We start from the raw sequence: 22660 nt of genomic DNA, 5'->3' as shown, positions 1-22660 counted from the left end.
ACACGACTGCTAAAAGAACTCGGAGAGCCACGAGCAGGTGTAAGTGAGACAGTAAAAAACAGAGACAGATGGTGCTAACGAGTTCTTCTCAGAAGTGAGATGTGCGCTACTGCTCACACTGCAGATTTATAGTACGAAAAAGAGAGAGCACCACAGAAGTGAGAATGTGAGACGAAAACCTGAGCAGAAAGAGCAAACAGGATCACCGTGTCTCTTGTGAGATTGTGTGCGCCTCGCGAGAACGTTGTAGCAAAAATAAGAGAGGAATACGCTCTCACGCACGAAAATAGGAATCATCTCTCGCATTGAATTTCTTTCTCGTGTATTGCCTTGTTATATGCGAAACTTTTGTATTGTGTCATAAACGAACTACTTGTCATAACGTAAACAACTTCGGACTTCTACGATCGAATTTTTATTATTATAATATTAATAACAGTAAAAATAAAACAACACTCCGGGGTGGGTGGGCAACCGGAGTCGAGTGAGTGTTTTGCGCCTTTTGCTGAAAAGGCAAGCCGGCGATTGACAAGTAAACAACAAGCGCCGCATTTTCAGCATTTCAAAGACTTTTGTGCGTTCATTTTCATTTTTACGTGTTTCACAGTTTCATATTAACGTAAGAACATGTGTCTAGTTGTGAGGGTTATGTGAAACCGTTCAGTGTGTTTAGTGCTGGCCACGGTGATTGCTGCAGAATATGGCTCAACTAGTAAAGCATTACAAGTTTTTGCGCAATTATAATCAGAAAATAGGCTCAACATTAATCGTGGTATCGGAACAAAGACTCGAATCTTTATGGCTTCAAAAGAATCAGTATGAATAATCGCACGAACCCTATTATTAGTGTGAGAAATGAATCCTATTTAGGAAACATTTCCAATAAAGTTCCAAGAAGAACCCTAAAAATGTTCACTTGCACAAATGTTTGATACTCGAATTTTGAGCAACCAATTCTTGAAAATATCAACTATATTTCCTGTACCGTGTGCCTTTTATCCTTCTGTTTTGTTATGGAAGTTGGTTTTTGCTACGTCAAATATAATTTTTTTTAGTGCGAAAATAATGCAGAATAAAACCACAATACGATTGTTCGCGGGGTTTGTCAAGAGTGTTAAAAGTGCATTTAGGTAAACAATCGCGGTGATAAAGTGAGATTGAGTCGTGTGGTCTAGTTAGTGTCTTTCTGTGATAAGCTAATGTGAAATAAATGTTGCATCACAAATTGGTGTTTCAGTGATATCAACCTCCTTTTTTGTGGCATTCTCTTGGTGAGTGATAGTTTTCTACAATACAATCTTCATAGCACAACTTACTTTTTACTAACTCGTAGTTTTTGTGATTTTCTACTAACTTTTAACTAACATTCAAAAGTTGAGACACGACTTGTTGATCAAACTGACAAGAAGCCGCATCATTCTGAAAATTCGACACTAGTTGTCCGAGATCGTATAATCGAGTTGAACATAAAGACTTACTAACACGGTGTGAATCGTCAACGACTGCGAGAAATTAGACATCAGCTAATAAGCCGCATTGATAGTCCACCCATGTGATGCGGTCATGTCAAAGTTTATAATCGATAGTATGCTCCCGAAATACGCTCAGTTCCAGCCGTTTATTAGCTCACAGATTTCATCACAGTCCGTTTCCAACTCGAACTCGACAGTGTCACAGACGCCCAATTCTGAAGGTAGCCCGTTGACAACCGGTAGTGAAGGTAGCCCGAACTCACCACCAACCAGCAAAATGTATCCTTTTGTATCGAACCATCCGACTACACACACTAGTTACTCGACGATGCCCGGGTTTTCCGGTCTGGACGACAAGTCTTGCAGGTAACAAACCTAATTGATCCGCAATTACTGTGTACTAACTTTCTATCACTATTCATCCATTGTAGCAGTAGGTACACCGACAGTGTGATGAATAGTTATCCGCCCATGGGTGTCCCTGGCAGTGCCAGCATTGCACAGTTTTATCAGCAAGCAGCAGCTGTTTCAGCCGCATCCGCCGGGGTCGGTGTTGACTCGTTGGGATCCGCCTGTTCGCAGCTTTCTTCTTCCGTCGGCGGTGGACAGACTGGACTACCGGATATTACAAGGCATCCGTGGCTAGTGACTGGTGAGTGATTATTCTACTTTTACTTAAAAATGTGAAACTATACTGATGTGACAACTTTAAGATGAATTTTACATAATAGGGTCAAATTTTACATAACATTGAATGAGATCGGATAGTGTTCAATATACTAAAATTTCATTGTTTCTCTTTACGTGATACAAAGTTTCTGTATTAGTGTAGAGTTATGATCTAAAATCATCATCCTTAAGTGTATCCTACCATCGATTGCCATTTGGTACCGTTGGTTTTTCATACTACTCTCAAAAACTCCTTGCAAAATAGCAGCTGGAAGATATTGTGAGACAATATTTAGTTAAAACATTACAACAGAGCTTCTAAACGATTGATGTTCGTTTGACGTTTGAACACTCCTTTTTAAGCCTTTAAGTCAAAATAATCTAATCTTTCAAAAATTGTATGTATACAGATAATAATTAAAATTCCCCTTGTTTATTAGCTGTCGTTAGACTAATGTTAGAACAAAAAATTTTTTTTATGCTTGTATTATCAAATGTTCATAGAAAATTTCGTGTTTTGGTCTAGTTGGCTGCTAACGTTGGTCTTGATCTGCAATACCGTAAAGTTCATTGGAGACTAGTTGATACAGAATCTATTTTAACAGCTAATACAACTAGTAACTTGAGTTGATTTAAAACATTTCTACTTTTTCTTATCGTGGCTTTTACTTTTAACTTTTTTCCATGCCCTATCTGCTCATTGCCTTCCGCGTGTCTTGCAGCATCGCAATCAGCTCTGCAGAAATTTGCCAGCACAGGTCAGTATGCTATATGCTCTATGTATATTATGATACTAAAACTAACATAACCAAAATAATGGCGGATGAAACGGTGTTATGTTTTCCCCACTGTTAGTCATGTTGTCTTTAGTTATTCTTTTGGAAAAAGTATCACAATCTGGTAAAAACTCATAGCCTTCCAGAAGCCGATAGGATCAGGTGCATTTTAGTAGATGGAAGACCCTATTGAAGAATGTTTCCCTTGGCAATGATTTGTTTCTGGCAGGCCTAGAACTTTAATTGCAATTGAAGCAGCTCTTCAGAGCCCATGTGCTTGTAATCACACAGAGCGAAAGCAAACAGAATAAACTGAAATTTAAGAAGGGCCAGCCAGTAGGTAACGGTGTGAATAATAAATTATGCGCATTCCTAATACTGGCTGCCAAAGCTTCATCCCTAAGCAAGAAAACAGTTTTACAGTAGTGTGCGTGTTCCCTTTTTGCATCGATTTTGATTGCAATCATTTAGTTGCACTTGTGTTACTGACGGAGGGCCAAGGACTTATAACGGCATCCGTCGAATCGCAAACACTGAAGAACTTTTCGAATAGGGTGATCATTTTCTATCTTTACGTATACTCCAACCAAACCCAACTAAATCTAGGAGCGTTCTGTCTTGCCTGAGTTAACGTTTGTCGTTCTCGCAAGACGTACTAAGGCATTATCATATTGTGTAGGGATGTGTTGAATATTTCATGCAGCCCACCTTCCCCATAGGATAGGATAGGATATGCGTGGGACAGAAAAGCATAGCAAATGAGAGGCCGAGTGAACACAGGATTTAAAAAAGGCCGTTACAATACAGGGTTGCAGCCAACCGAGGGGCAAGTGGTGGAGAGCTGCTATGATTCCATCCACGATCTGGCCACGATACTTGTGAAGCTTGAAATGGCCATCCAGAGACACGAGCAATGCAATTGCTGCCTGCCACCAGGGAAGATTGAAAGTTAAGCCTTATTTATTCAAATTTATGTACAGAAATTTTAGTTTAAATGAAGCAGGGAATAGAATTTCAATTCTTGAATTTATGGCGATTTCGATTTTAATGTTGTGAGCTTGTATTGCTTTTCTGTCTTGATCAAAAAACCAAAACATATGCTCCGGGGTACCGTCGGTTCGCATTTGAACAACATCTCACCTCAAACTTCACTGCCTCTTTTGCAATTACATTGATAAGATGTTCAAGTGAAAGAATAGTACTGGTCATAGCAAAAAATAACCACATTATGCAACGATAGTTCAATTTATGTTTGTTTTACGAAGTGTAAAGTGTACGTAAAGAAATTCGAAGCATACGTAGTTTACTCATTGTATTGCTCATACGTGGAAGCAAAGTCAATTAAATTATTGAGTACATTTAACCAACATCGAGTCGACATAATACCCTAATACCTGTGTATCGCAGGTTCGATACTTAAACCACTTAGGTGGAGGGGGTGATGATCACCAGCCCTTTTAAATTGTAAGACAATCGCTTCCAAAAACTAAAATGATTGCCATTATCTCAGGCATTATATGATTTGTACGTATTATATACAAATAAAAATAAACCTACATTAATATTTGTTTCTTTTTTATTTAAAGTTACTTCTTCAAATTTTTCTCCATGCTTCATGTTAAATACATGTCTCATTCCATGAGAATGTGTCCTTCAACGCAAATTCATCAGATTGCGTAAAACCCTTGCTCGACGCTTTCTCTTTTTCAAAAACGCATCACACTTTGACGGTTAAAGAACTTTTGTCCAAGGACCGTTAGAAGGTTGAAGAAACAGTTCTTTTTATTATCAAAATTAGAAAGTGGCATCGCAGCAGGACGTTGCTTGAAAATTACCTATTGACAAAAAGGGCGAAGCAACTCAAGCACAACCGCTTACGCGTATAAGAAACCCAAACCTTTTTACACATGCCAGCAACCCTTTTGTGTTAGAGCATAGTCTTCGAACCGTTACGGGGAAAGTGCACAAAATTTGCTACACCCTTAGGTGTAGCAATTCTATACAGGCCACACGATGCGATCGTTCCAATCCTTCTTCTAATTCAATTCCCTTAAACAATTTCAAATTTTACCTTTCCTTTACCGTAGGATGCTGGCAAAATGTATCTGCAAATTTAGTTCATATAAACACTAAAATAATTGGAATGTTGGATAAAACGGTGGTCAATTTAACAACACTAGACTGAGTAGAACAAACCTGGATCATACCGAAACCATGCACCAAGTTAGACTTTCGTTTATCGACATGCATCAAAATCACACTCAATAATTTGTGAAAGTATGAAGAGTATTTGGAAGTAATACTCACAACATCCTGTAGCTGGCCGCTGAATTGTGACTGACTCATTCACATGCTGTGAGTAGCACGGCCCAACACTATTGTCGAATTTTGAAAATCTAGCCTGTCATGCGCCATTGAACCATGAAAGTAGAGTAACTAAGATAGTAGTTACTTAACAGTTGTATCTGTTTTCTAGTATTGTGTGATTGTGAGTTATTTCGTGAACTCAAACATAAAGAATCATCTTAAAAGGCTTAAACCACCAAATTTATGAAAATAACTTGGGTTTCAAGTTTATCAATGTCAATAAAAACAAATAAGGAAACAAGCCAAATTTTATTTTTCAAACCAATTGTATCTTACGCTTTCTAACAGTGCTTCTTAACGGTGGTTCATAGCTCAGTCTAAATTTGTCCAATACTTTCTACACTACGATTTTAAGTGTTATGCGTCTGATATTGCTATATAATATTAACCGTTCTTTATACATCAATAAACCGTATTAATTGATGTTATAGAATATTTTATTAATTGACTAAATAATTTGACATTTACAACTATGTTTTTGCAGATTGGATGAGCAATCCCTTCGATCGCGTGGTGTGTGGTGATTTTGCTGGTGAGTCTTGTAGTAGGATATTTATTCATTCATTGGAAGTGTAAAAAGGCAACATTTTCCGTTTGTAAAAACTGTGGTTTGTTCTCATTACTACGTTTGATGTTGCAACAAAGCGTAAAAAGTTTTATCTCACTATATTTATCGGAACAACCTGGGTTAGGGTCTTTTCAATTGACAAGCTGACGTCCTGGCAACATGGTACGGCAATACATGTTTCAGACGAAGCAGAGGACGAAGATAGAAAAAGAATACTCCAAACATCCATGTATGACGACGAACGAAAAATTTGTAATAAATTTACGTCAGGAAACATATAGATTCAACAAAGGCCAATTTGCCGCCATGGTTCGTTCCTTTTTTTTAAACTACAACCCGGTCACATTTGAAGTGTATCTCTCTTACTCTCCGAGCATAGCCTGCTTTTGTTTTCGCATCCAAAGTTTAGCATCATACTGATAGTCTGCAACGTTGGCATAGACTTGGCACATCGGGTTTGATCTGACTTCAGATAGCTGTTTAACTGGAAAACTCAACCGGTTGGCGGCTTGAGTTGAGTCCGAGTTGCAATGGTGGTCGTTCATTCCTGTGGTACCTTCTTTTGATTGCATTTGTTGACGCGCCAGCAGAAGGCACGTAAGATGAAGGTAGAAGTCCTCGTCTGAGAACAAAAAAAATCAGTCAAAAGTCGGCGGAAAATCTGGCATGTAATCCAGGGAACTGGTTTTGTCTCCAATAGGTGACACATGTACTGATTTATGCTCTAGATGTATCTCGATGTTGCGCTATCCCAAAGCACCATTCGGTATAAAAGAGAAAACAAAAATGTCAGAAGTGGAAGAAGAAAACAGGAATGTCATACCAATACAACCCTGTTGCACTAATTTCTATCAAACTCAACATTTTGTGTGGATCAGAGATCTGCTATGGTGTGCGTATGTGAAACATTTCACAGCTGTTCAAAACTGATGGCGGAATGGTAAAACCGGGTAAATTACAGGACAATATTTTCTTTGATTCGTTAAATTGAAAAAAGAAACTTTAAGACTGAATTTCCAAACTGAATTTCTGCATGCAAAAGAACAATTCACTGCTGCACGATTGAACATAACTTTTCGTCTCAGACTTCAAATCATTCTTGTCTGTTTAGTTGGTCAATTCTGTCACAGAGCTTCATTTGTGCTGCTACCATTACTTTACTCACTGATTGGCTGATTCATTGATGGCAATGTGATTTTCAATTGGTTGCCAATTGCTACGAATATTTGTTAGCAAAATGAGGTAAATTTTATTGACTTTAAAAAATAAACTACAGAAATACGCAAAGTCCTTCTTCGTATAGGTTGTCTACACGTCTCAATCATGCGCCATGAGTGAATTAACTGTTGGATTTTGATGTCTCAAGACCCCCATGGGATGGATCAAGAAACTGTTTGCGGAAGCCACCGCTACCAGTAGAGAAAGTGTAACAATGATCGTGTTCATGGTCGCCATAAATCTTGCTTGGCTTGATGCGCCGTAAATCACGATTTTATACTCTCTAACATTGTACGTCTCTAGAGTTCTGTCAAAGAGTACAAAGAGGGGAAGTGGGAGCGACTGGTTGCTTAATGATATTCGTCCACTTCAGGGCCGAACAACATTCAAGTGCGTAACGATCTTTTCTCTCTAGGAACTACAGACTAAACCGTATTCAAAAGCGTTTAAAGTAAAAACGTTATACTTTAAGGCAAGCAGCAATCAGGCAGTTAAGTACAATGGTTTCCAAATTAATTTACCACATATCTCTTTAAAATATTCTGGGATATGTTTTACATATTCTGTTTGAGTCGCATCAAAAATGATCGTTGGTTGTCAAATCACTACTAGCAGTTGTCCAAAATGTTCGAAAAGTTGTTTGAGAACTTTATGCATTTCGGACTGTTTTGAACGCGGACCGTTCATACGATAATTTGCTGCAACACAATAATGCACAATCATATCAATAATCTGAATCCGTTTTTCTTAATCGAATGATAAATTCCTTACCTTAGTTTTGTTGTATATGAAAATAGGAAACACCGGTCGAACACGTGCAAATTTGTTTAAAATACTTAAATGGGAATAGTTAGTCGAAATGCGTTAATGCGTCCATGAGATGGGTTACTAATTTTTCTTAAATCACATTCCGAATTCTTTCGCCATGTAGATAAACTAATGTTTACAGTTTGGTAGTACGTTCGTTTGATTCGTACGACAACATGGTTCTATTTCCGATTCGTTGTTATTTGTTCAATTTGTCGAAACCCTTGTATCGCCAAAAATATTTTACACATCCGTGCATAATGTTATGAAAATTTAAGAATATTGCATTGCATCTGCAACATTCTTATTTTAAATATACTGAAATTGAAATCGAATTTAACACTGAATATCAATTATGTGGTAATTAATAAAATAGTAAAAAGAGGATTAAATAAAGTTCATTAACTTCATTTAATCCTCTTTAGTCCTTATCAATGTTTAAAATTATGTTACAAGACGAAAGATCCAATAGCATACAGTTTCATATGTTTTGCATGGTATGAATATAAATGCACGGCGATAATAGCGGTAAATAGGCATGACTATTGCCATAATTGCCAATAAAATCCGAACCACCAAATCATGCATGCAAACATGTGAATAAGAATGGCTCAAAAGCTACAAATCCTATAAATGCCTGCGGTAATAGGGCCATCAATAGAACTTAATGTAATGTAATTCACGCTGGTAGAAGACGGACCACAGTAGCATCTTCCAATATATAATCTTTGCGAAAGCTAATGTCCGCAAGATTGATAGCGTTGAATCTAAGCTGAGAATCACACTCACACTAGCCGAGTGATAACCTAAGATGCGATACGAATAGTCTGCATGACATCGATGGAAGTGAAACAAACACATTGCTTCTCACAACGTGATCGTCATGATCATGGCGTTTTTCGAGAGTAATCTTCTTTCTCTCCGTAACGACAGCTGCATGCAAATTGCTTGCCTGGATTGAATGGTTAATGGTTAGCTACAAAACGCTCCGCTTTGTGAAACCGCAAAACATAGCTGTTGAGAATTGTAGTACGGAGAATACAAACAGAAGCTTCATGAAAAGGTGTTATATTTGAAGTTACTGTGCTCACGAATTCCGAACTTCCGTGAAATTCGTCGAACGTCGAATTTTCTGTAAATCAACAGAATTGCACTTAAATACGTTTAGGAAATGGCTGTCTCTAGTTAATGGGGCAAAGTGGTCAAGCTCCGCATGGTCAGCAGTCCGATTGTTGTCCATTTGTTATTTTAAGCGTAGATAGATACACCACTTAACTATATATCTTCGTCATCCTTCATATTTCCACGACTAGATGAGTAACTAAAATGAATTTCTTCGTTTTGTGTTATGCGAGGTTGCGCCTCGCTATTAGTCATTTTCCCACGATTGTGAGGAACTATAGATTGTAGCAATATGTTTTTTATTCTTAATCGGAAAGTATCCTTTGGGCAATTCAAATAAAGTGTTGAATTTGTTGCAAACGATCTTTTCTATCAATAAGATTTAGAATACTTTAACGATTGATGTAACTGTAAGATTAAAACCAAACGTGGCAATATCTTTCTCAAATAACCCAACTTATTTGTATTTTTTATGTTACTTGAATTTAATGCGATGGCCGAATATAAGATCTAACAATTTAATTATGGAACCAATTTAACCAATCGAATTATGGAAAACATATCTGAAATTTATCTTCATGTTTATCATAGCAAATTTAAGAATTCACGAAAACGTAAACCACCCTTCCCCTCCAACATTGTTTTAGAATAACTTTACAAAAAAATAATAATAACTGTATTTATTAAAAATAATAACTAATATTATTTACACATGTAGTGGGCAGTTTCTTTGTCCGGCCGAAACAGATGCAGAATAAAACTAGCTTGCCTGTGGTTTGAATCAAACAGGCTCACGATTTAGGTACAGCTTCAGTAAATTTTTTCCTTGAAAAGTTATTGGAGGAGTATAGACTATCGACTACATTTTCGCTTCTCAGACAAGTTATGTTTGTCGCTTTTATTTCTATCTGCCAAAGGCCGCACCTGACAAGCGTCGGTTTTTGCCGTTTGTTGCTCTTCACGCTACCAAGTGGCATTTCATTATATCGCATGCGCATAAAATGCAATCAATAAAATCTTAGCTTCTTTGTGCTTCGAACAGTGAGCAGAACAGAAATCTCGAAGTGAAGATGAGAAAATGTCGTAGATAAAATGGATGTATGTATTTGTGTGAGAGAAAGTTAGAGAAAGAATGAGAGATAATGTACTTCTTCCCAAAAAAGGTTGTTCTATGATCCTCAAACTATGTTTTCCTCAAACGGAATCATTTAAATTATATAATATAATATAATTATATAATGCTATACATTGCCTGTACAAAGTTGTTCTACATTGGCTGCAGCTCTGTTGTTTCTGGATGTTTGTATTGAAATTTATCTGTAAAATGAATACAACAAGTAGATTTATCATTGAGTCAGTCGTTATTAGTCAGTCGTATTAGTCATTTCCAATTCAATGAATTCAGTTGTTCTAAACTGGATGAAGCGTTTGTATAGAAAAATCTACGATTGATAAGACTTTTTGCACTTGCTTTTTTCGTTACTTGCTCAGTCTTTGCTACTTTGTCCTTGAACATCCTCCCTCGTAAAAATCGATTTCACGGAAGTTTCACCTTTGCCAACCCCATTTTCTCCATTTTACCGATCTATGTGCCGAGGGAAATTTCTTGAGCGCCACGCCCTTGTGCAGCATTTTCCATTTAACCAAACTCTGTATGTGTTTATACTTGCTGCTCGTCGTCATTGAGTTCTCTCGATCTTAATTTCTCTCTTCTTTTGCTGTGGGCAATGATTTTTCGGTTATATTTTTCTCGCCTCTCCATAATGTATTGTAGAAAGCTAGGATAATTCTCTTATTTCGCCTTCATTTCTGGGATTCACTATATTTTCTTGTTTTACTCAAAGTCACACAATGTATTTCTGATTGATGTTTAGATATTTCAAATTTTGGATTTATATTAGAAAAAACTGTTTTTATGTAACGTTTTCATTCATCATTGACAATCTATCATTACAGTATACTGTTTTATTTCAAGTATTTTATATATACAATAAACTTTTATTCTTTCATATTTCATATACTTGAGAGTAGAGCTTTGAGAGTACGGCTACCAAATTGGCTTCGATGTTGAGTCGACATATACACATTAATCATAGTTAACCAACATCATTGAAAAAACGTTGAAATTCATTCATCTAAGATACTCCATTAAAAACACGCTTTTGGCAATAACGAGCTTTCAAACTGTGTAGGTATTAAATTTGGTAGATCTCATTCTCGCCTTTGCTTTTGTAACATTACTTTTGAATCTTTCATCTGTTTCCGAAACCAAGACAACAGCGGTTTTTAGCCGTTTTGCCGTTGGCTTCACATCATTACATTCGGGTATACGTATATCATTATAATTTTTATGACCCGAGTCAACAGTAATTAATCTAATTTTTGACCATTCTTTACTACATGCCTCACGGTTTGTTGGGCAAGGGCTTTGTTGAATCCGCAGTAACAACAAACACAATCACCATGCTCCTTCCACTATTCTTCGGATACTAGCGGAAAGTAATTAATAATGCAACACGACAAACCCGTTGGAAACAACCGCTGCATATCAAACCTTTCGTTTCATCATTGTGGCGCTGTTGTGATTTTTTTTATTTTCTCTAATAAGATACTGTGACACATGCAATTATATGTCAACCCGCTGCCATATAAACTAGTTCACCTGCGCTACACCATAAACTACAGCACGACTGCCAATATCGGTGGTTTTGTTGGAATTTTCAGCATATGAACATGCTCCTTCTGTCAGTACATGCATGGGAAGGAGTTTAATTATAAGCAAGTCACGATTTGGGATTAGACAATTTTTATTTTGACATGAAATCGACTCTTCGGAAATCTTTTCATCCATTCCGTTTAATAGAAGGAAGCCATTTTGAATAAGGAGTTCGTAGTTTCCGGAAAAGAAGTCGATCAATAATCTTCGCTGCGTGCAGTAAGCATTGCAAGCGGTAAGAACAGGACTGGTGTGGAGTGACGCTGTTGTGTTTAAAATAAAGTCCTCCTTTTGTGTTTGATACCTCCCGTCCCACACAATCAACAGCAGGAGTTCAACTACAACAGCCAAGCGAAATGCAATCATCATCGCAGTCTTCGACGCAGTCGCAATCGTCGCAGAAATTACTCTGCTTCAATATAAATGTAAATTCTTGTCTCCCTTTCTCTTTCTTTCTATCTATCACATAGCTACTCTGATGGGGGTTTTGGTCAGGTTCTCGTCAAGAGTTTAGCTAAATAAGGAAATATACTAGCCGCACAGCGTCCAAGCTTGGACAAGGTTGTTCTGATCAATATCAATCGTCACGACGATCGAGGAACCGTGAATGGTGTTTCCTGGAAACCAGATATCTTCGCCAGAAGGGTGTGATAACATGACACCACGAAACGAAATGTGTCTGGATGGATGAGTTAGAAAATAGAACAGTGTAGGATAAACGGGAAATACGGTAGCTGTCAAAGTGATTGGTAGAAATGCTTCGTAGATGAGAGATGTTTGCGGTTTTGATTGTTGTGTGACGTTGCTTAATTTCCTCCCAACGTCAAACACCACTATTTATGGCCAGTAAAGCACCCTCTTTTAAATATGCGCAGACAACGGAAGAAATACTCAGATAATGAAATTCCTCACAAAATTATTTGGGTTGAATGGTTAGAGCGAAACAAACTAGAAAATGGAGTGGCGTTTGCAATACTCAAAGCATAATACTCTTCGCACTCATACTGCGACGTACAGAAGCATGCTCATAGAATATTCTGTGCCGTGCGGTGAACTTTCCCTGGTTGCGATGAGGATTTTCGACCCCCTGTTTAGAAGAGAAATGGTCACCTTCTAACCATCGTCCTACCATCGTGTAGCGGGATGGGTGTTGGCTTCTTCTATTTCATTGAACAGTAAAATGAGTAAAACTAGAAGAAACACTATTTTCAAGCGCATTTGGTTGTCGCACGAAGTGTTAGCACTAAAACGCATTACATGCAATAAACATCGTTGTGATTAACGAGAAGAGGTTGATATTTGTTAGAAATGGTTGATATGTATTGTTATAGTCTTTGTTCTCAACTAAACGAGGTTCCTCCGTGCGATAACAAATCAAAACGACCGATTTGTTTGAAGTACAAAACCAGATGAATCCCGAAATGTGCTTCATTGTTTAATATGAAATTATTTAATTTGTCGTTATATATAATAAATAATCTAGAAAACGTTTGCGGAAAAGGACATGCTAATGTCCTACGAAAACATAAGGTACAAGATAATGCGTATTAAATCGTTAGTGAAATTGTAAGAAGGTAATAAAATCTCTGCAAACAAGAGACGTGTTTTAAAATTTCGAAGTCAAATTGTCTAGTGTGATACGAAAATTATAGCACATTGCAACAGTTACTAAGCAGCGGGCTATGGTTTTGATAATAGTATTAAACAAATATTAATCTAATTGGTATAATAATTTCGAGTACTTGAATCCAAATATTTGTTCGCAAAGTGCATCACTATGGTAACGTAAAATTATTTCCAAATTTAGCATTAGTGGTTCGAAAAACAAGTCTACGTTTATAAATACCAGTGTTTTATTTATTTTATTTATTTATTTTCGTGTTTAATTTTGTCCATCACTTACCTGTGGCTTAGAAAGTACACATACAACAAATAGCAATTGAAACAACGTATCAAATTTTACTTGCATCGACAAACAATGAAAATTCTTTACCTTTTGCTCAGTAACATATTTGATTTGTATATATATCAATATACGAGACGAAGAGTCTACCATGTCGTATCAATGCATTTAGTTATAGTTTCTAAATCTATATCAGCATTCAATCCGTCCAGCGTTATGCTCCAGAAGTGTGCACAAACTAATACATTTTTTCAAGACATGTTTGTTTCGTTCACACTTTGTATGTTGCGCCAACAAACGCCTCTTGGGAAAGCGGTAAAAACGGTTCTTCAATACAACTTGCGTTGCACACGCTATTGCTCAGTCAACCGGATGCTACAGGCTTGAGAAAAAAAGCTATTTATAAACATCGGCTTTCCCTCCAGTGATTCAAATAGATTGGTTGGATTTCAAATTACACATAATTTGATGATGTTGTCCGTCTTGTGATTTCTTGGCCTGTAAACTGACACGTACTACTCAAAATGAGTTGCCATTGGTCGAATGAATGCCGTATATAACACAAAACATTCTCTCAAGACAGTTTCAGACTGTTACTGTTTAAACAAGATCACGAGAACATAAGAGCAAAAGCAAATGGCATAAATCAGTGATGTAATACAATTCGTCTTGTCAGCAGCACGTCGATCATTAAGATTTTTTTCTTGCTGGCAGAAAAGTACTTTAGAAACACCTTCTATTTATGTTCCCGAGCCCCAAGCAATAACCAAGCAAACACAGGATTCAGGCAGTCACTTCTTCCATGGAACGGTGTCTAGAGCAGCTCTTGTTAATAAACATGTTACTGGTCTATACAAGATACAGTGTTGCTGCGCATCGTTTGCATCCGGCCCAAAAAAATAAATAGCTTGAATTTGTTTGTTGATCATATGGTAAACGGTGTGTGTTAAACGTGTTTATTGTTAAACAATTCGATTTGCTCCATTCTTTCGCTGCTTCCCTGTGGTTGTATGAAAAAGGAATTCACGGCTACTCGTTTAGTTACATACATAATGCCATGTATCTGGTTTAAATGTTGCCATTCTCATTCGAAAAACTCTAAAATCATCATTTGAATCATTTGAATAATGATTGTAAACTCGAAATCCTAAAATGGTGCAATTTATGCGCAAATTGTTCAATGGTTCAATGGCGCCAATTAAGTGTCTCCTTTTAGACATTGCTAAAAGCAAAACTACTGAAAGTTTCAAATAACACTTCATGGTTCATACTTTTTGCAGTGACAATTGTTGCCGCAATTGACCGTAATCTACACCCACGGCGACCGTATAATCAAGCGGGCAAATGGCGAATTATTCGCGCTCTTGGTGCGAGGCTGTGTTTTATTAATAAACGTCATAAACCTATTACAGCAAACGCAGGGCAGCATCAAACCTCGTGCTACTAGTGGAGATTTGCAAAGAACGGAATGCGGGGTCACTTCTGCTCACGATGATCACGATGATGTGATAGATAGGAAAGGGAGAGAGAGCCGAATAAGAACAGGACAGAACAAAACCCAAATGAAGAAGAGAATAAAATGAAAAAAAGTGAGAGAGTGAGAGAAATACAGCGTCAGACAAACGTGTTAACGATTGTTAAAGCTGGGATTGACAATAATCAGTTTTATGATAATGGCCGTAAAAACTACAATGTGGACACATAGCTTTTATGTTTGTTTTACCACTTTCTATTTATGGAGGCGTATACGGAGGCTCGTCTGCTCGTCCTCTTTAGCATATTTGCTGTGTTCCAACTATTAAATAGTATGCAGGATATGCATGAAAATAATGCATTTTCTTGTGTCAAGCGTCACACACTTCAACGAGAATGTTTCGAATTCACTAAACTTTGCATTGCAACGTGATCGAAACACTTCCAAAATTTTAAAGCTATATTTTTGCATAACTACACACATTGGTACACAACGGTTTTGGTTTACATGCAATGAAAGTTCTGGAATGGATAGATCTCACATATGATTATAGGTATAGGTATAGGTATAGGTGTATGATTTTCCCTGAAACAGTAAGAACATTAAACTTATTTTAAGTGGAGTCCGCGGGATGGTCGTTTGTGCAAAAATCACATGAGTTTGGGATCCTGTCGTGACGAGTTGCTAGGCCTACATTCTCCCTTTAGTTTAACCTTTGAACGCCGTATAATAACTTACTAATAGTGGAGAAGGAAATGGAACATTGCCCCACTGCTGTAGTGAAGTGAAACGATAGATTTTTCGTAAGAAGAAGGATATAATCTGAGCGATAAGTTTTCGTGTTCCAAATTACTAGCATCGTTGCTAGAATTTAATATCAGACAGTCATAAATAAACACCTCCTGCTTCTCGTTGTTGTCCACGACCGAGTCCCTTGTGGTGTTAAGTTTCCCGTATTTTTTCCAAAACCCCCCTATGTCCCAAGAAAGGGACTTTGCTTTCTATTTTCTCCATCACGCCTGCCATGCTTAAGCACGATTTTCTACGTTATCCCGATAATTCAAAGGCAGAAATTTACGAGCACCATATTTCATCATCAGAGAGAACATTCGGGTCTTTCGTTCCCCCTGAGGGTTGAATCTTTCAAAATGGTTGCAAGCATTCTAATCTATTCCTTGCGAGGAAAATTACATTGACGGCCATTGAAAATGTGGTGCTCTTCGTCATCAACATTAAAAAAGGGTGTCGTAGATTTAACGGCTGGTTTATATGCTGATCGAGAGCGTTGACTAGTTGGGTGTGATATCCGCCATCTTAAGTCAATTAATTAGTCCCTGGGAGCCGCGTGCGTTTCAGTTCCAATTTTTTCCAATCGCTTTCGCAGCAGGTAAATATTGAAGAACAAACGAATTCAACTCATATTGAAATTGGAACGATATCGTGAAAATCATAACAATTGCTAGCATTCGCGCTGCAATGTATCAAGAAATTAGGGTCGATGTAACTTATATTACGATACATTTGATTATAATAATCACTACATACTCATAAGAGACGTTTAAGAAAGATATTTAATTGGGTAATGTCTTCCTAGCGTTGATTTGAATGAAGCAGAAGGCGATCGCAGAAAACCAGAAAAGAAAGTTCTTGTTTTCAGATAAGCTTTTCGTCGTTTTAGGTCCGAATGGATGTCCTCGTCGGCGTGGACGCCAAACATACACGCGCTTTCAGACGCTTGAGCTCGAAAAGGAATTTCATTTCAACCACTATCTAACCCGGCGACGTAGAATAGAAATCGCTCACGCACTGTGCCTCACCGAGCGGCAGATCAAAATCTGGTTCCAGAATCGCCGGATGAAGTTGAAAAAGGAACTGCGTGCGGTCAAGGAGATAAATGAGCAGGTTAGTTACAGTGATATGAGGGTCATTTCCCCGGCGTTCTCAATTCCTTCGCCAACCCTGTTTTCGGTCCAAGATACAGCGAGAATCAAGCGATTCGTTCATGGCGACTCATGGTTTTGTCATTCTTACCTTTTACTCGCCAACAGGCTCGTCGCGAGCGCGAAGAACAAGACAAGATGAAGAACGAATCACTAAAGTCCGCCCAGCATCACAGCCAAAAGCAGAGCCAACAAGAGCATGCCATCGTTGGCTCGCAACAGTCAAGTAATGGCACGGGAGCTGGTGGCGGTGGTAGTGGTGCAGGCAATGGTGGGGGCACTGGAAGTCTAGGGAGCCATTTACACCACCCTTCGATCGTCGCGCAAAACGATCTCAAGCTTGGATTGGGCGGCATGGGCGTCGGCGTGGGAGGGAATCTCAGTATGATGGGAGGTCTGGATAATAAAACGAATCAAGACATCCTGAAAGCAGTTAGTAAAGTTCATTCCTAAACCCTCCCTTACTACAAACCTGTTTATAAAAAAACTGAGCCTTTGGTTTTAAAGCTTTCAACAACTTTCAATTGCATTTTGTACACCTTTCTCATTGCTCGTTTTTAATTGATTACACAATTTTATGTGACAAAACAAACCAAATCTGAGCAAACCTTGGTTCATGTTTTTCGATCCTAAGCTCCTAGCATCCAAGCTACCATTTTTCGAAATTTCCGTTCTCAATCCTTTCCTTATTTGTGAATGTTTGTGTGTTTTTCAAACGTGTTTCAGTAGAGCTATTTTGGCCCTGTTAACGAGTTGTTCGGTTTTCATTTCACCACGAAGAAAAAAGATTGTGTGAAAAAAATTAACCAACCGAAGTTGGTTAATTTTTTTCACACGTAGAATATGATTTTTTAAACCTCTCGTTGATGCTTTGAATTCATTTATCAAATCTAGCTTAGTCATTGAAACACATACCATATTATTTTGTTATCGCATTAATTTTTGCTTATTTTTGTCTATCATCGACACTTTGCCAGTCCTAGATGATCTTCGACTTTATTGATTTTCAATGTCCTTCCATACATCTTTGATTGAACTTGTTTTATTCCTTTTCTATGTATGGTATTTAGTAGAACTGTTATCTCAAAATTGCGTTGCGTTGATTTATTTGAGATTGAGACTTGTACGAACGAACATATTGCAACCTTTCTACAGTTATTTTGTCTGGCCACAATTTTCATACTTCTTCTTCTCTAACTATCTTTCTTGATCCCTTTTCCTTTCTTTTTTCTTCTTTTTTTGTGGCCTCCTTGCATTGTTATTCCATTGATGCCTCCTTTGCATTTGCCATGACGTGGTTGTTATTCTTCTTTATTTCAGGTAATGCAACATAATAAAAGATGGGATTAAAATATTTTATGAATATTATCGCCATGTCAAAACTATGAAACTACAGCGTTGATGAAAATTGTGCGCAAAAGAACTGAAATAGTAAACCGTAATGGATGAGACACGATTCCATTGAAAAAATTTCAGACAACTTAAAAAGAGTCCGATCAAACTTAAATTAAAAGTATTGATAAAAAACAAAACACACGAAAACGTACATATTCCTTCCTAAACACTTTCTAACAGCTTAAGGAATGGCAAAAAATTTAAGCTAACTTTTCTTATATACACAATTAAAATACTAAATCATTTTACTTTTTTCTTTCTTTTTTTTCATTTTTTAACGTTCGTTTTTATTTTCCGATACTGTTTCTGTGATGGTATAACGCAAACAACTGTTTTGAACTTGAAGCGCAAACATGAGTATTAGAAGATAATTTGTTTTATCTTAATAAATTGAGCAACACATGAGCACAAAGGCGCACTCCCATCACTACTTTACTTTGCTCGGTTGGAGCTACAATGACGATACTCATCTCTACTGCCGCCGTTCCCGGACATCATTTGGCGAAGAAACCTCGTACGATTGTCATCCCATTGAAACTGCAAACATCTTCATACTCGGAAGCGATACTATTTACTGATTGAGGAAACTCAATCGGTATCATCAACGGCCACTGATTCAGTTGTCACGAGCAGAAAAAAGAAGCTGGCAAAAAAGGCAATAGCTAAAAGTTTTTGTTTTATTTGAAAATGTAATACATCGTTATCTTTTGTTACTATTTTGTTACTGAAGTTCAACTTAGAACGATAAAAAATAACTTTCGGGCGAGCATGAAGGAGCGGAACTGAAAAACAAGAGGGGAATAATGGTAAACGTTGACATACATACGCTCGTGTTAGTGCAAATCATACTGTGAAGCTCAGATAGTTTGATGCAAACTGAATAGTAAACCAAACATCCCACACGCGAGGTGTTAGCAAAACGTGAAAAATATGAACAAAATACAATGCACACAACCAGAGAAATACGTAACTCCATGATAGTGACATGTTCTTACAGGTTAAATAACGTAAAAATTAAAAACAAAATAACAGGACGTAATTAGAAAGCAAAAAGTATGAAAACGAGAAAAATTATAACAAATATACGTACTAGCTTATAAGGATCTAACAACTAGAGAACTTTATATACATATTTTTCCTCTCGTCTCAGCTTTGAGAAGATGAATTATTGTATTATTGAGCAATCAGATCGTTTCCTTCTGTCACGTTGTACCCAGTGTTCTTTCCCGTTTTTAAGTTTCATACTTGGTTTTATAAATACACACCTATTATAGTATTTTAGATATTACAATAATGTATCCCACTAAGCGAAAAAGCAACCGTAAAACTAAATCTTTTATGTATTAACAATTTCTAAATAGTGCTACAATTAATTCATGTAAGAGTGATCAGTCCTTTCATTTCGAGAGGGCCATTAAGGCGCGTAACTGCGGAATTATTCATCTGCAAAAACTTCACCAGTGAGTCCACATTTCTGATTGAATTGTTTATTTAAATTGAACGTACTCAAACTAATCATTATTGTTTAATTCGTTAAGAAACTTTTCCATTATATTGTCTATTTTAGCATCCCGTCCTTCATTTTGGCTCAGATTTATATTTAAGTCTTATTAGTTAGGTCAATGAACTTATTTTGAAATAATTAGTAGCAATAAGTGTAGTCCAGCAAAAGAAATATAGCCATCAAGAAGTCACAAAAACGTACGTAATCAATGCTGGTTAATGATATCGAGCAAAACGATATCACGCTCGATCGATTGTTCTTCACATACGTAATTAAAACTGTAAAGATTTAATAATAGATTAGAATATAAAAGCTACATTACTTCATCTGTAACTAAATCCCATATTCTGTGAAAACTTGCCTGAATGTTTCCAAAGTACTGCTATGACGCACTTTGAAACGAAAACAACCTTGATTTACACTGTGGACTTAACTTTTCTTTTCTCATAGGGCCAACATCATCATCATCGCCATCCCATCAAACATGAACTCCAACATGCTAAAAAAATGCTGAAACAGTTTCACTCAATGGCGGGCATTTCTTGACTGGGATACATTTTGATTAAAGCATAAGTAAAAGCAAATCTGTCCAGTTGTAAGTGTGAGCAACAGTTATAAATATATTACACATACCTATTAATAGATTTATTGTAATTACTGATTATTGTACCAACAAAAACCTAATGGAAATTATAATATTGCGGTGGTTCAAAGGGACATACGACCGAAAATAAATGACATCCACTCGACTGAGGATGATACCACCCCTAAAGCCAAAACATGTTTTCACATCTACATTCTGTGACTTTCATGTAAATTTTATAAGAAAGTAAAATTTAATTCATCGCAACACTTCAACAACATATCTAATTCAGTTTCATTGTTATTTGTTAAACATCTCTCTGTTTTGTTCATTAATTTCGGTGTTTACGACATATTTAATTGTTTGGCTGCTGATTCTTTGTAACGGAATATAATAGTTTTTGGCGAGCATCGGGCGCATTTTGAATGGATGTTTTAAGTAATTCTAAGTCAAACGCTCGATCATTTTTTCATTATGCAACATTTATTGAAACTTTGTTTCAAACATTAACTATAGAGGTCTGTATGAAATACGGAATCGGGGGTTAAAGCCACTGATTGCTCATTGGATGCATTTCAAACCAATTAAACTAGGTGTAGCATGGAAAATCTTAACTTGTACATAGTTGCTTTTAAATAACTTTTAATTAGTAAGCTCATAACATTAATCGTGAATGGGAAATAACATACGTAAATTAGTCAAGAAAGTGAACTAGATTTAAATAGAACAAGTAAACTAAATAATATGAACGAACAAATAAAATATTAAAATTCAAAAAACATAAAGGTGTTAAGTCTCTTATTTTCGAGTGTTTTTTTAAAAATCTCTGGGTAAATTTGTACTTGATCTCAAGCGAAATAAAACTTTATTCGTACGAAACACACGTGGTTCCATAACGAGAGACATAGTAAAGCCGAACAACATATAAACAAACGTTAAAGTAACGTACGGATATGGTTATACCTTAGTGATTGTAAATACAAAAAAACGTTTTACAAAAGAAAAAGGAAGGATGAAGGAGATTGTTTTTGTGTTAAATTCTACCGTAAATAAACATAAAAGATTGTACATGCCCAACGTCCATTGCTATATTGTCTTTATTTATGTTGGTTTCTTCTAAAATATTATATTTTGAAATAAACATTGATATTTAAAATGGCAAGTTTGACAAAGTGAACACGTGCCGATCGATTTCCAGAAATCTGCATCCAACTGGACGTACATGTAACAATACTTACTTACTTACTTAATCCGGTTACAACCGCCGAGCGGTCTTTACCTACTCCAAGGAAGCTTTCCACCGCTGGCGGTCGAGAGCCTTCGTCCACCACATTGGAATGTAACAATACTGTGTATAAAACATTGATTTCAATTCTAATTCTCTTTGAAGAAGAACTGATCCTTAAACCTAATATTAAAAAGATATTATAGTTTTATTGAATTGTTCTTTGACTGTTACTTTGAATAGTTCTATTCGTTTATTATCATAAAAAGATCAGACAGTGGATACATATGTATAGTTGGCGCGAATTAGAACAATGCTGAACGGAATATTACTAACAAACTAACTGTACTAGACAGGGGAAAAAATTTCATAAGTTACCATGAATGCGTAAATTGCCATGAATGGTATTTTTTTACAATCTTTGTTGACAAGGTTATGCCGTTTTCGATTTTAGAATGAAAGCCTCTGCTGCGGTTATTTTTACATTTAGTCATTATTTCATGTCGCCATATCATTCACATCATTCATCCATATCTTTTACGCTGTTGTAATAGACATATTAAGATTCAGATTGAAGTTCGGACTCGGAGTTCGGTTCGGACAAATGTGTTGCATTTATTTCTGTTTTGTAAAGGTTTGCGCGTGTGTCATGGTTGAAGTGGAGAAGTAACATTTACCTGTTTTCTTGTTCGTGTATTTTTGTCCTGCGAGGACTGGGTTATACAAAAAAACGCTGGTCTCCTGCCATGTTTTCAACGCTTTCCACACTAAATAAGAGGTTGCAAAAAAATTAGCACCTGCCTCAAAGTCTTGCCATACGTCGAGAGAAGACGTTGAGACGAGCTGAAACGTTGATCAGACGAGTTTCTTTCCAGCGATGTAATGAAGCATACGTCTTCAACTTGAAGATGGAATAACGAA

At 36.8% G+C, this 22660-nt stretch overlaps 1 protein-coding gene across 4 annotated transcripts; it reads left to right on the top strand.

Annotated features, from left to right (window-relative positions):
• The first annotated feature begins 388 nt into the window (after positions 1–388).
• Positions 389–21199, top strand: LOC131209244 (homeobox protein abdominal-A homolog). 4 transcript variants are annotated; one of them, XM_058202262.1, is made up of 9 exons: positions 389–484; positions 1056–1271; positions 1670–1838; positions 1904–2124; positions 2864–2899; positions 5769–5816; positions 16771–16994; positions 17141–17426; positions 18774–21199. In XM_058202262.1, exons 3-9 carry the CDS (start codon positions 1750–1752, stop codon positions 18782–18784), a joined length of 915 nt encoding a protein of 304 aa, XP_058058245.1. In that variant the 5' UTR covers positions 389–484; positions 1056–1271; positions 1670–1749; the 3' UTR covers positions 18785–21199. The 4 variants fall into 4 exon arrangements, with proteins under 4 accessions (XP_058058245.1, XP_058058243.1, XP_058058244.1 ...); XM_058202260.1 differs by having other exon boundaries at positions 17141–17464; XM_058202261.1 differs by having other exon boundaries at positions 480–532; positions 17141–17464.
• The last annotated feature ends 1461 nt before the right edge of the window (positions 21200–22660 follow it).

This window comes from Anopheles bellator, chromosome 2 (genome assembly GCF_943735745.2).
Source record: "Anopheles bellator chromosome 2, idAnoBellAS_SP24_06.2, whole genome shotgun sequence".
Classification (NCBI taxonomy): domain Eukaryota; kingdom Metazoa; phylum Arthropoda; class Insecta; order Diptera; family Culicidae; genus Anopheles; species Anopheles bellator.
This window is presented reverse-complemented; position numbering and strand designations above follow the sequence as displayed.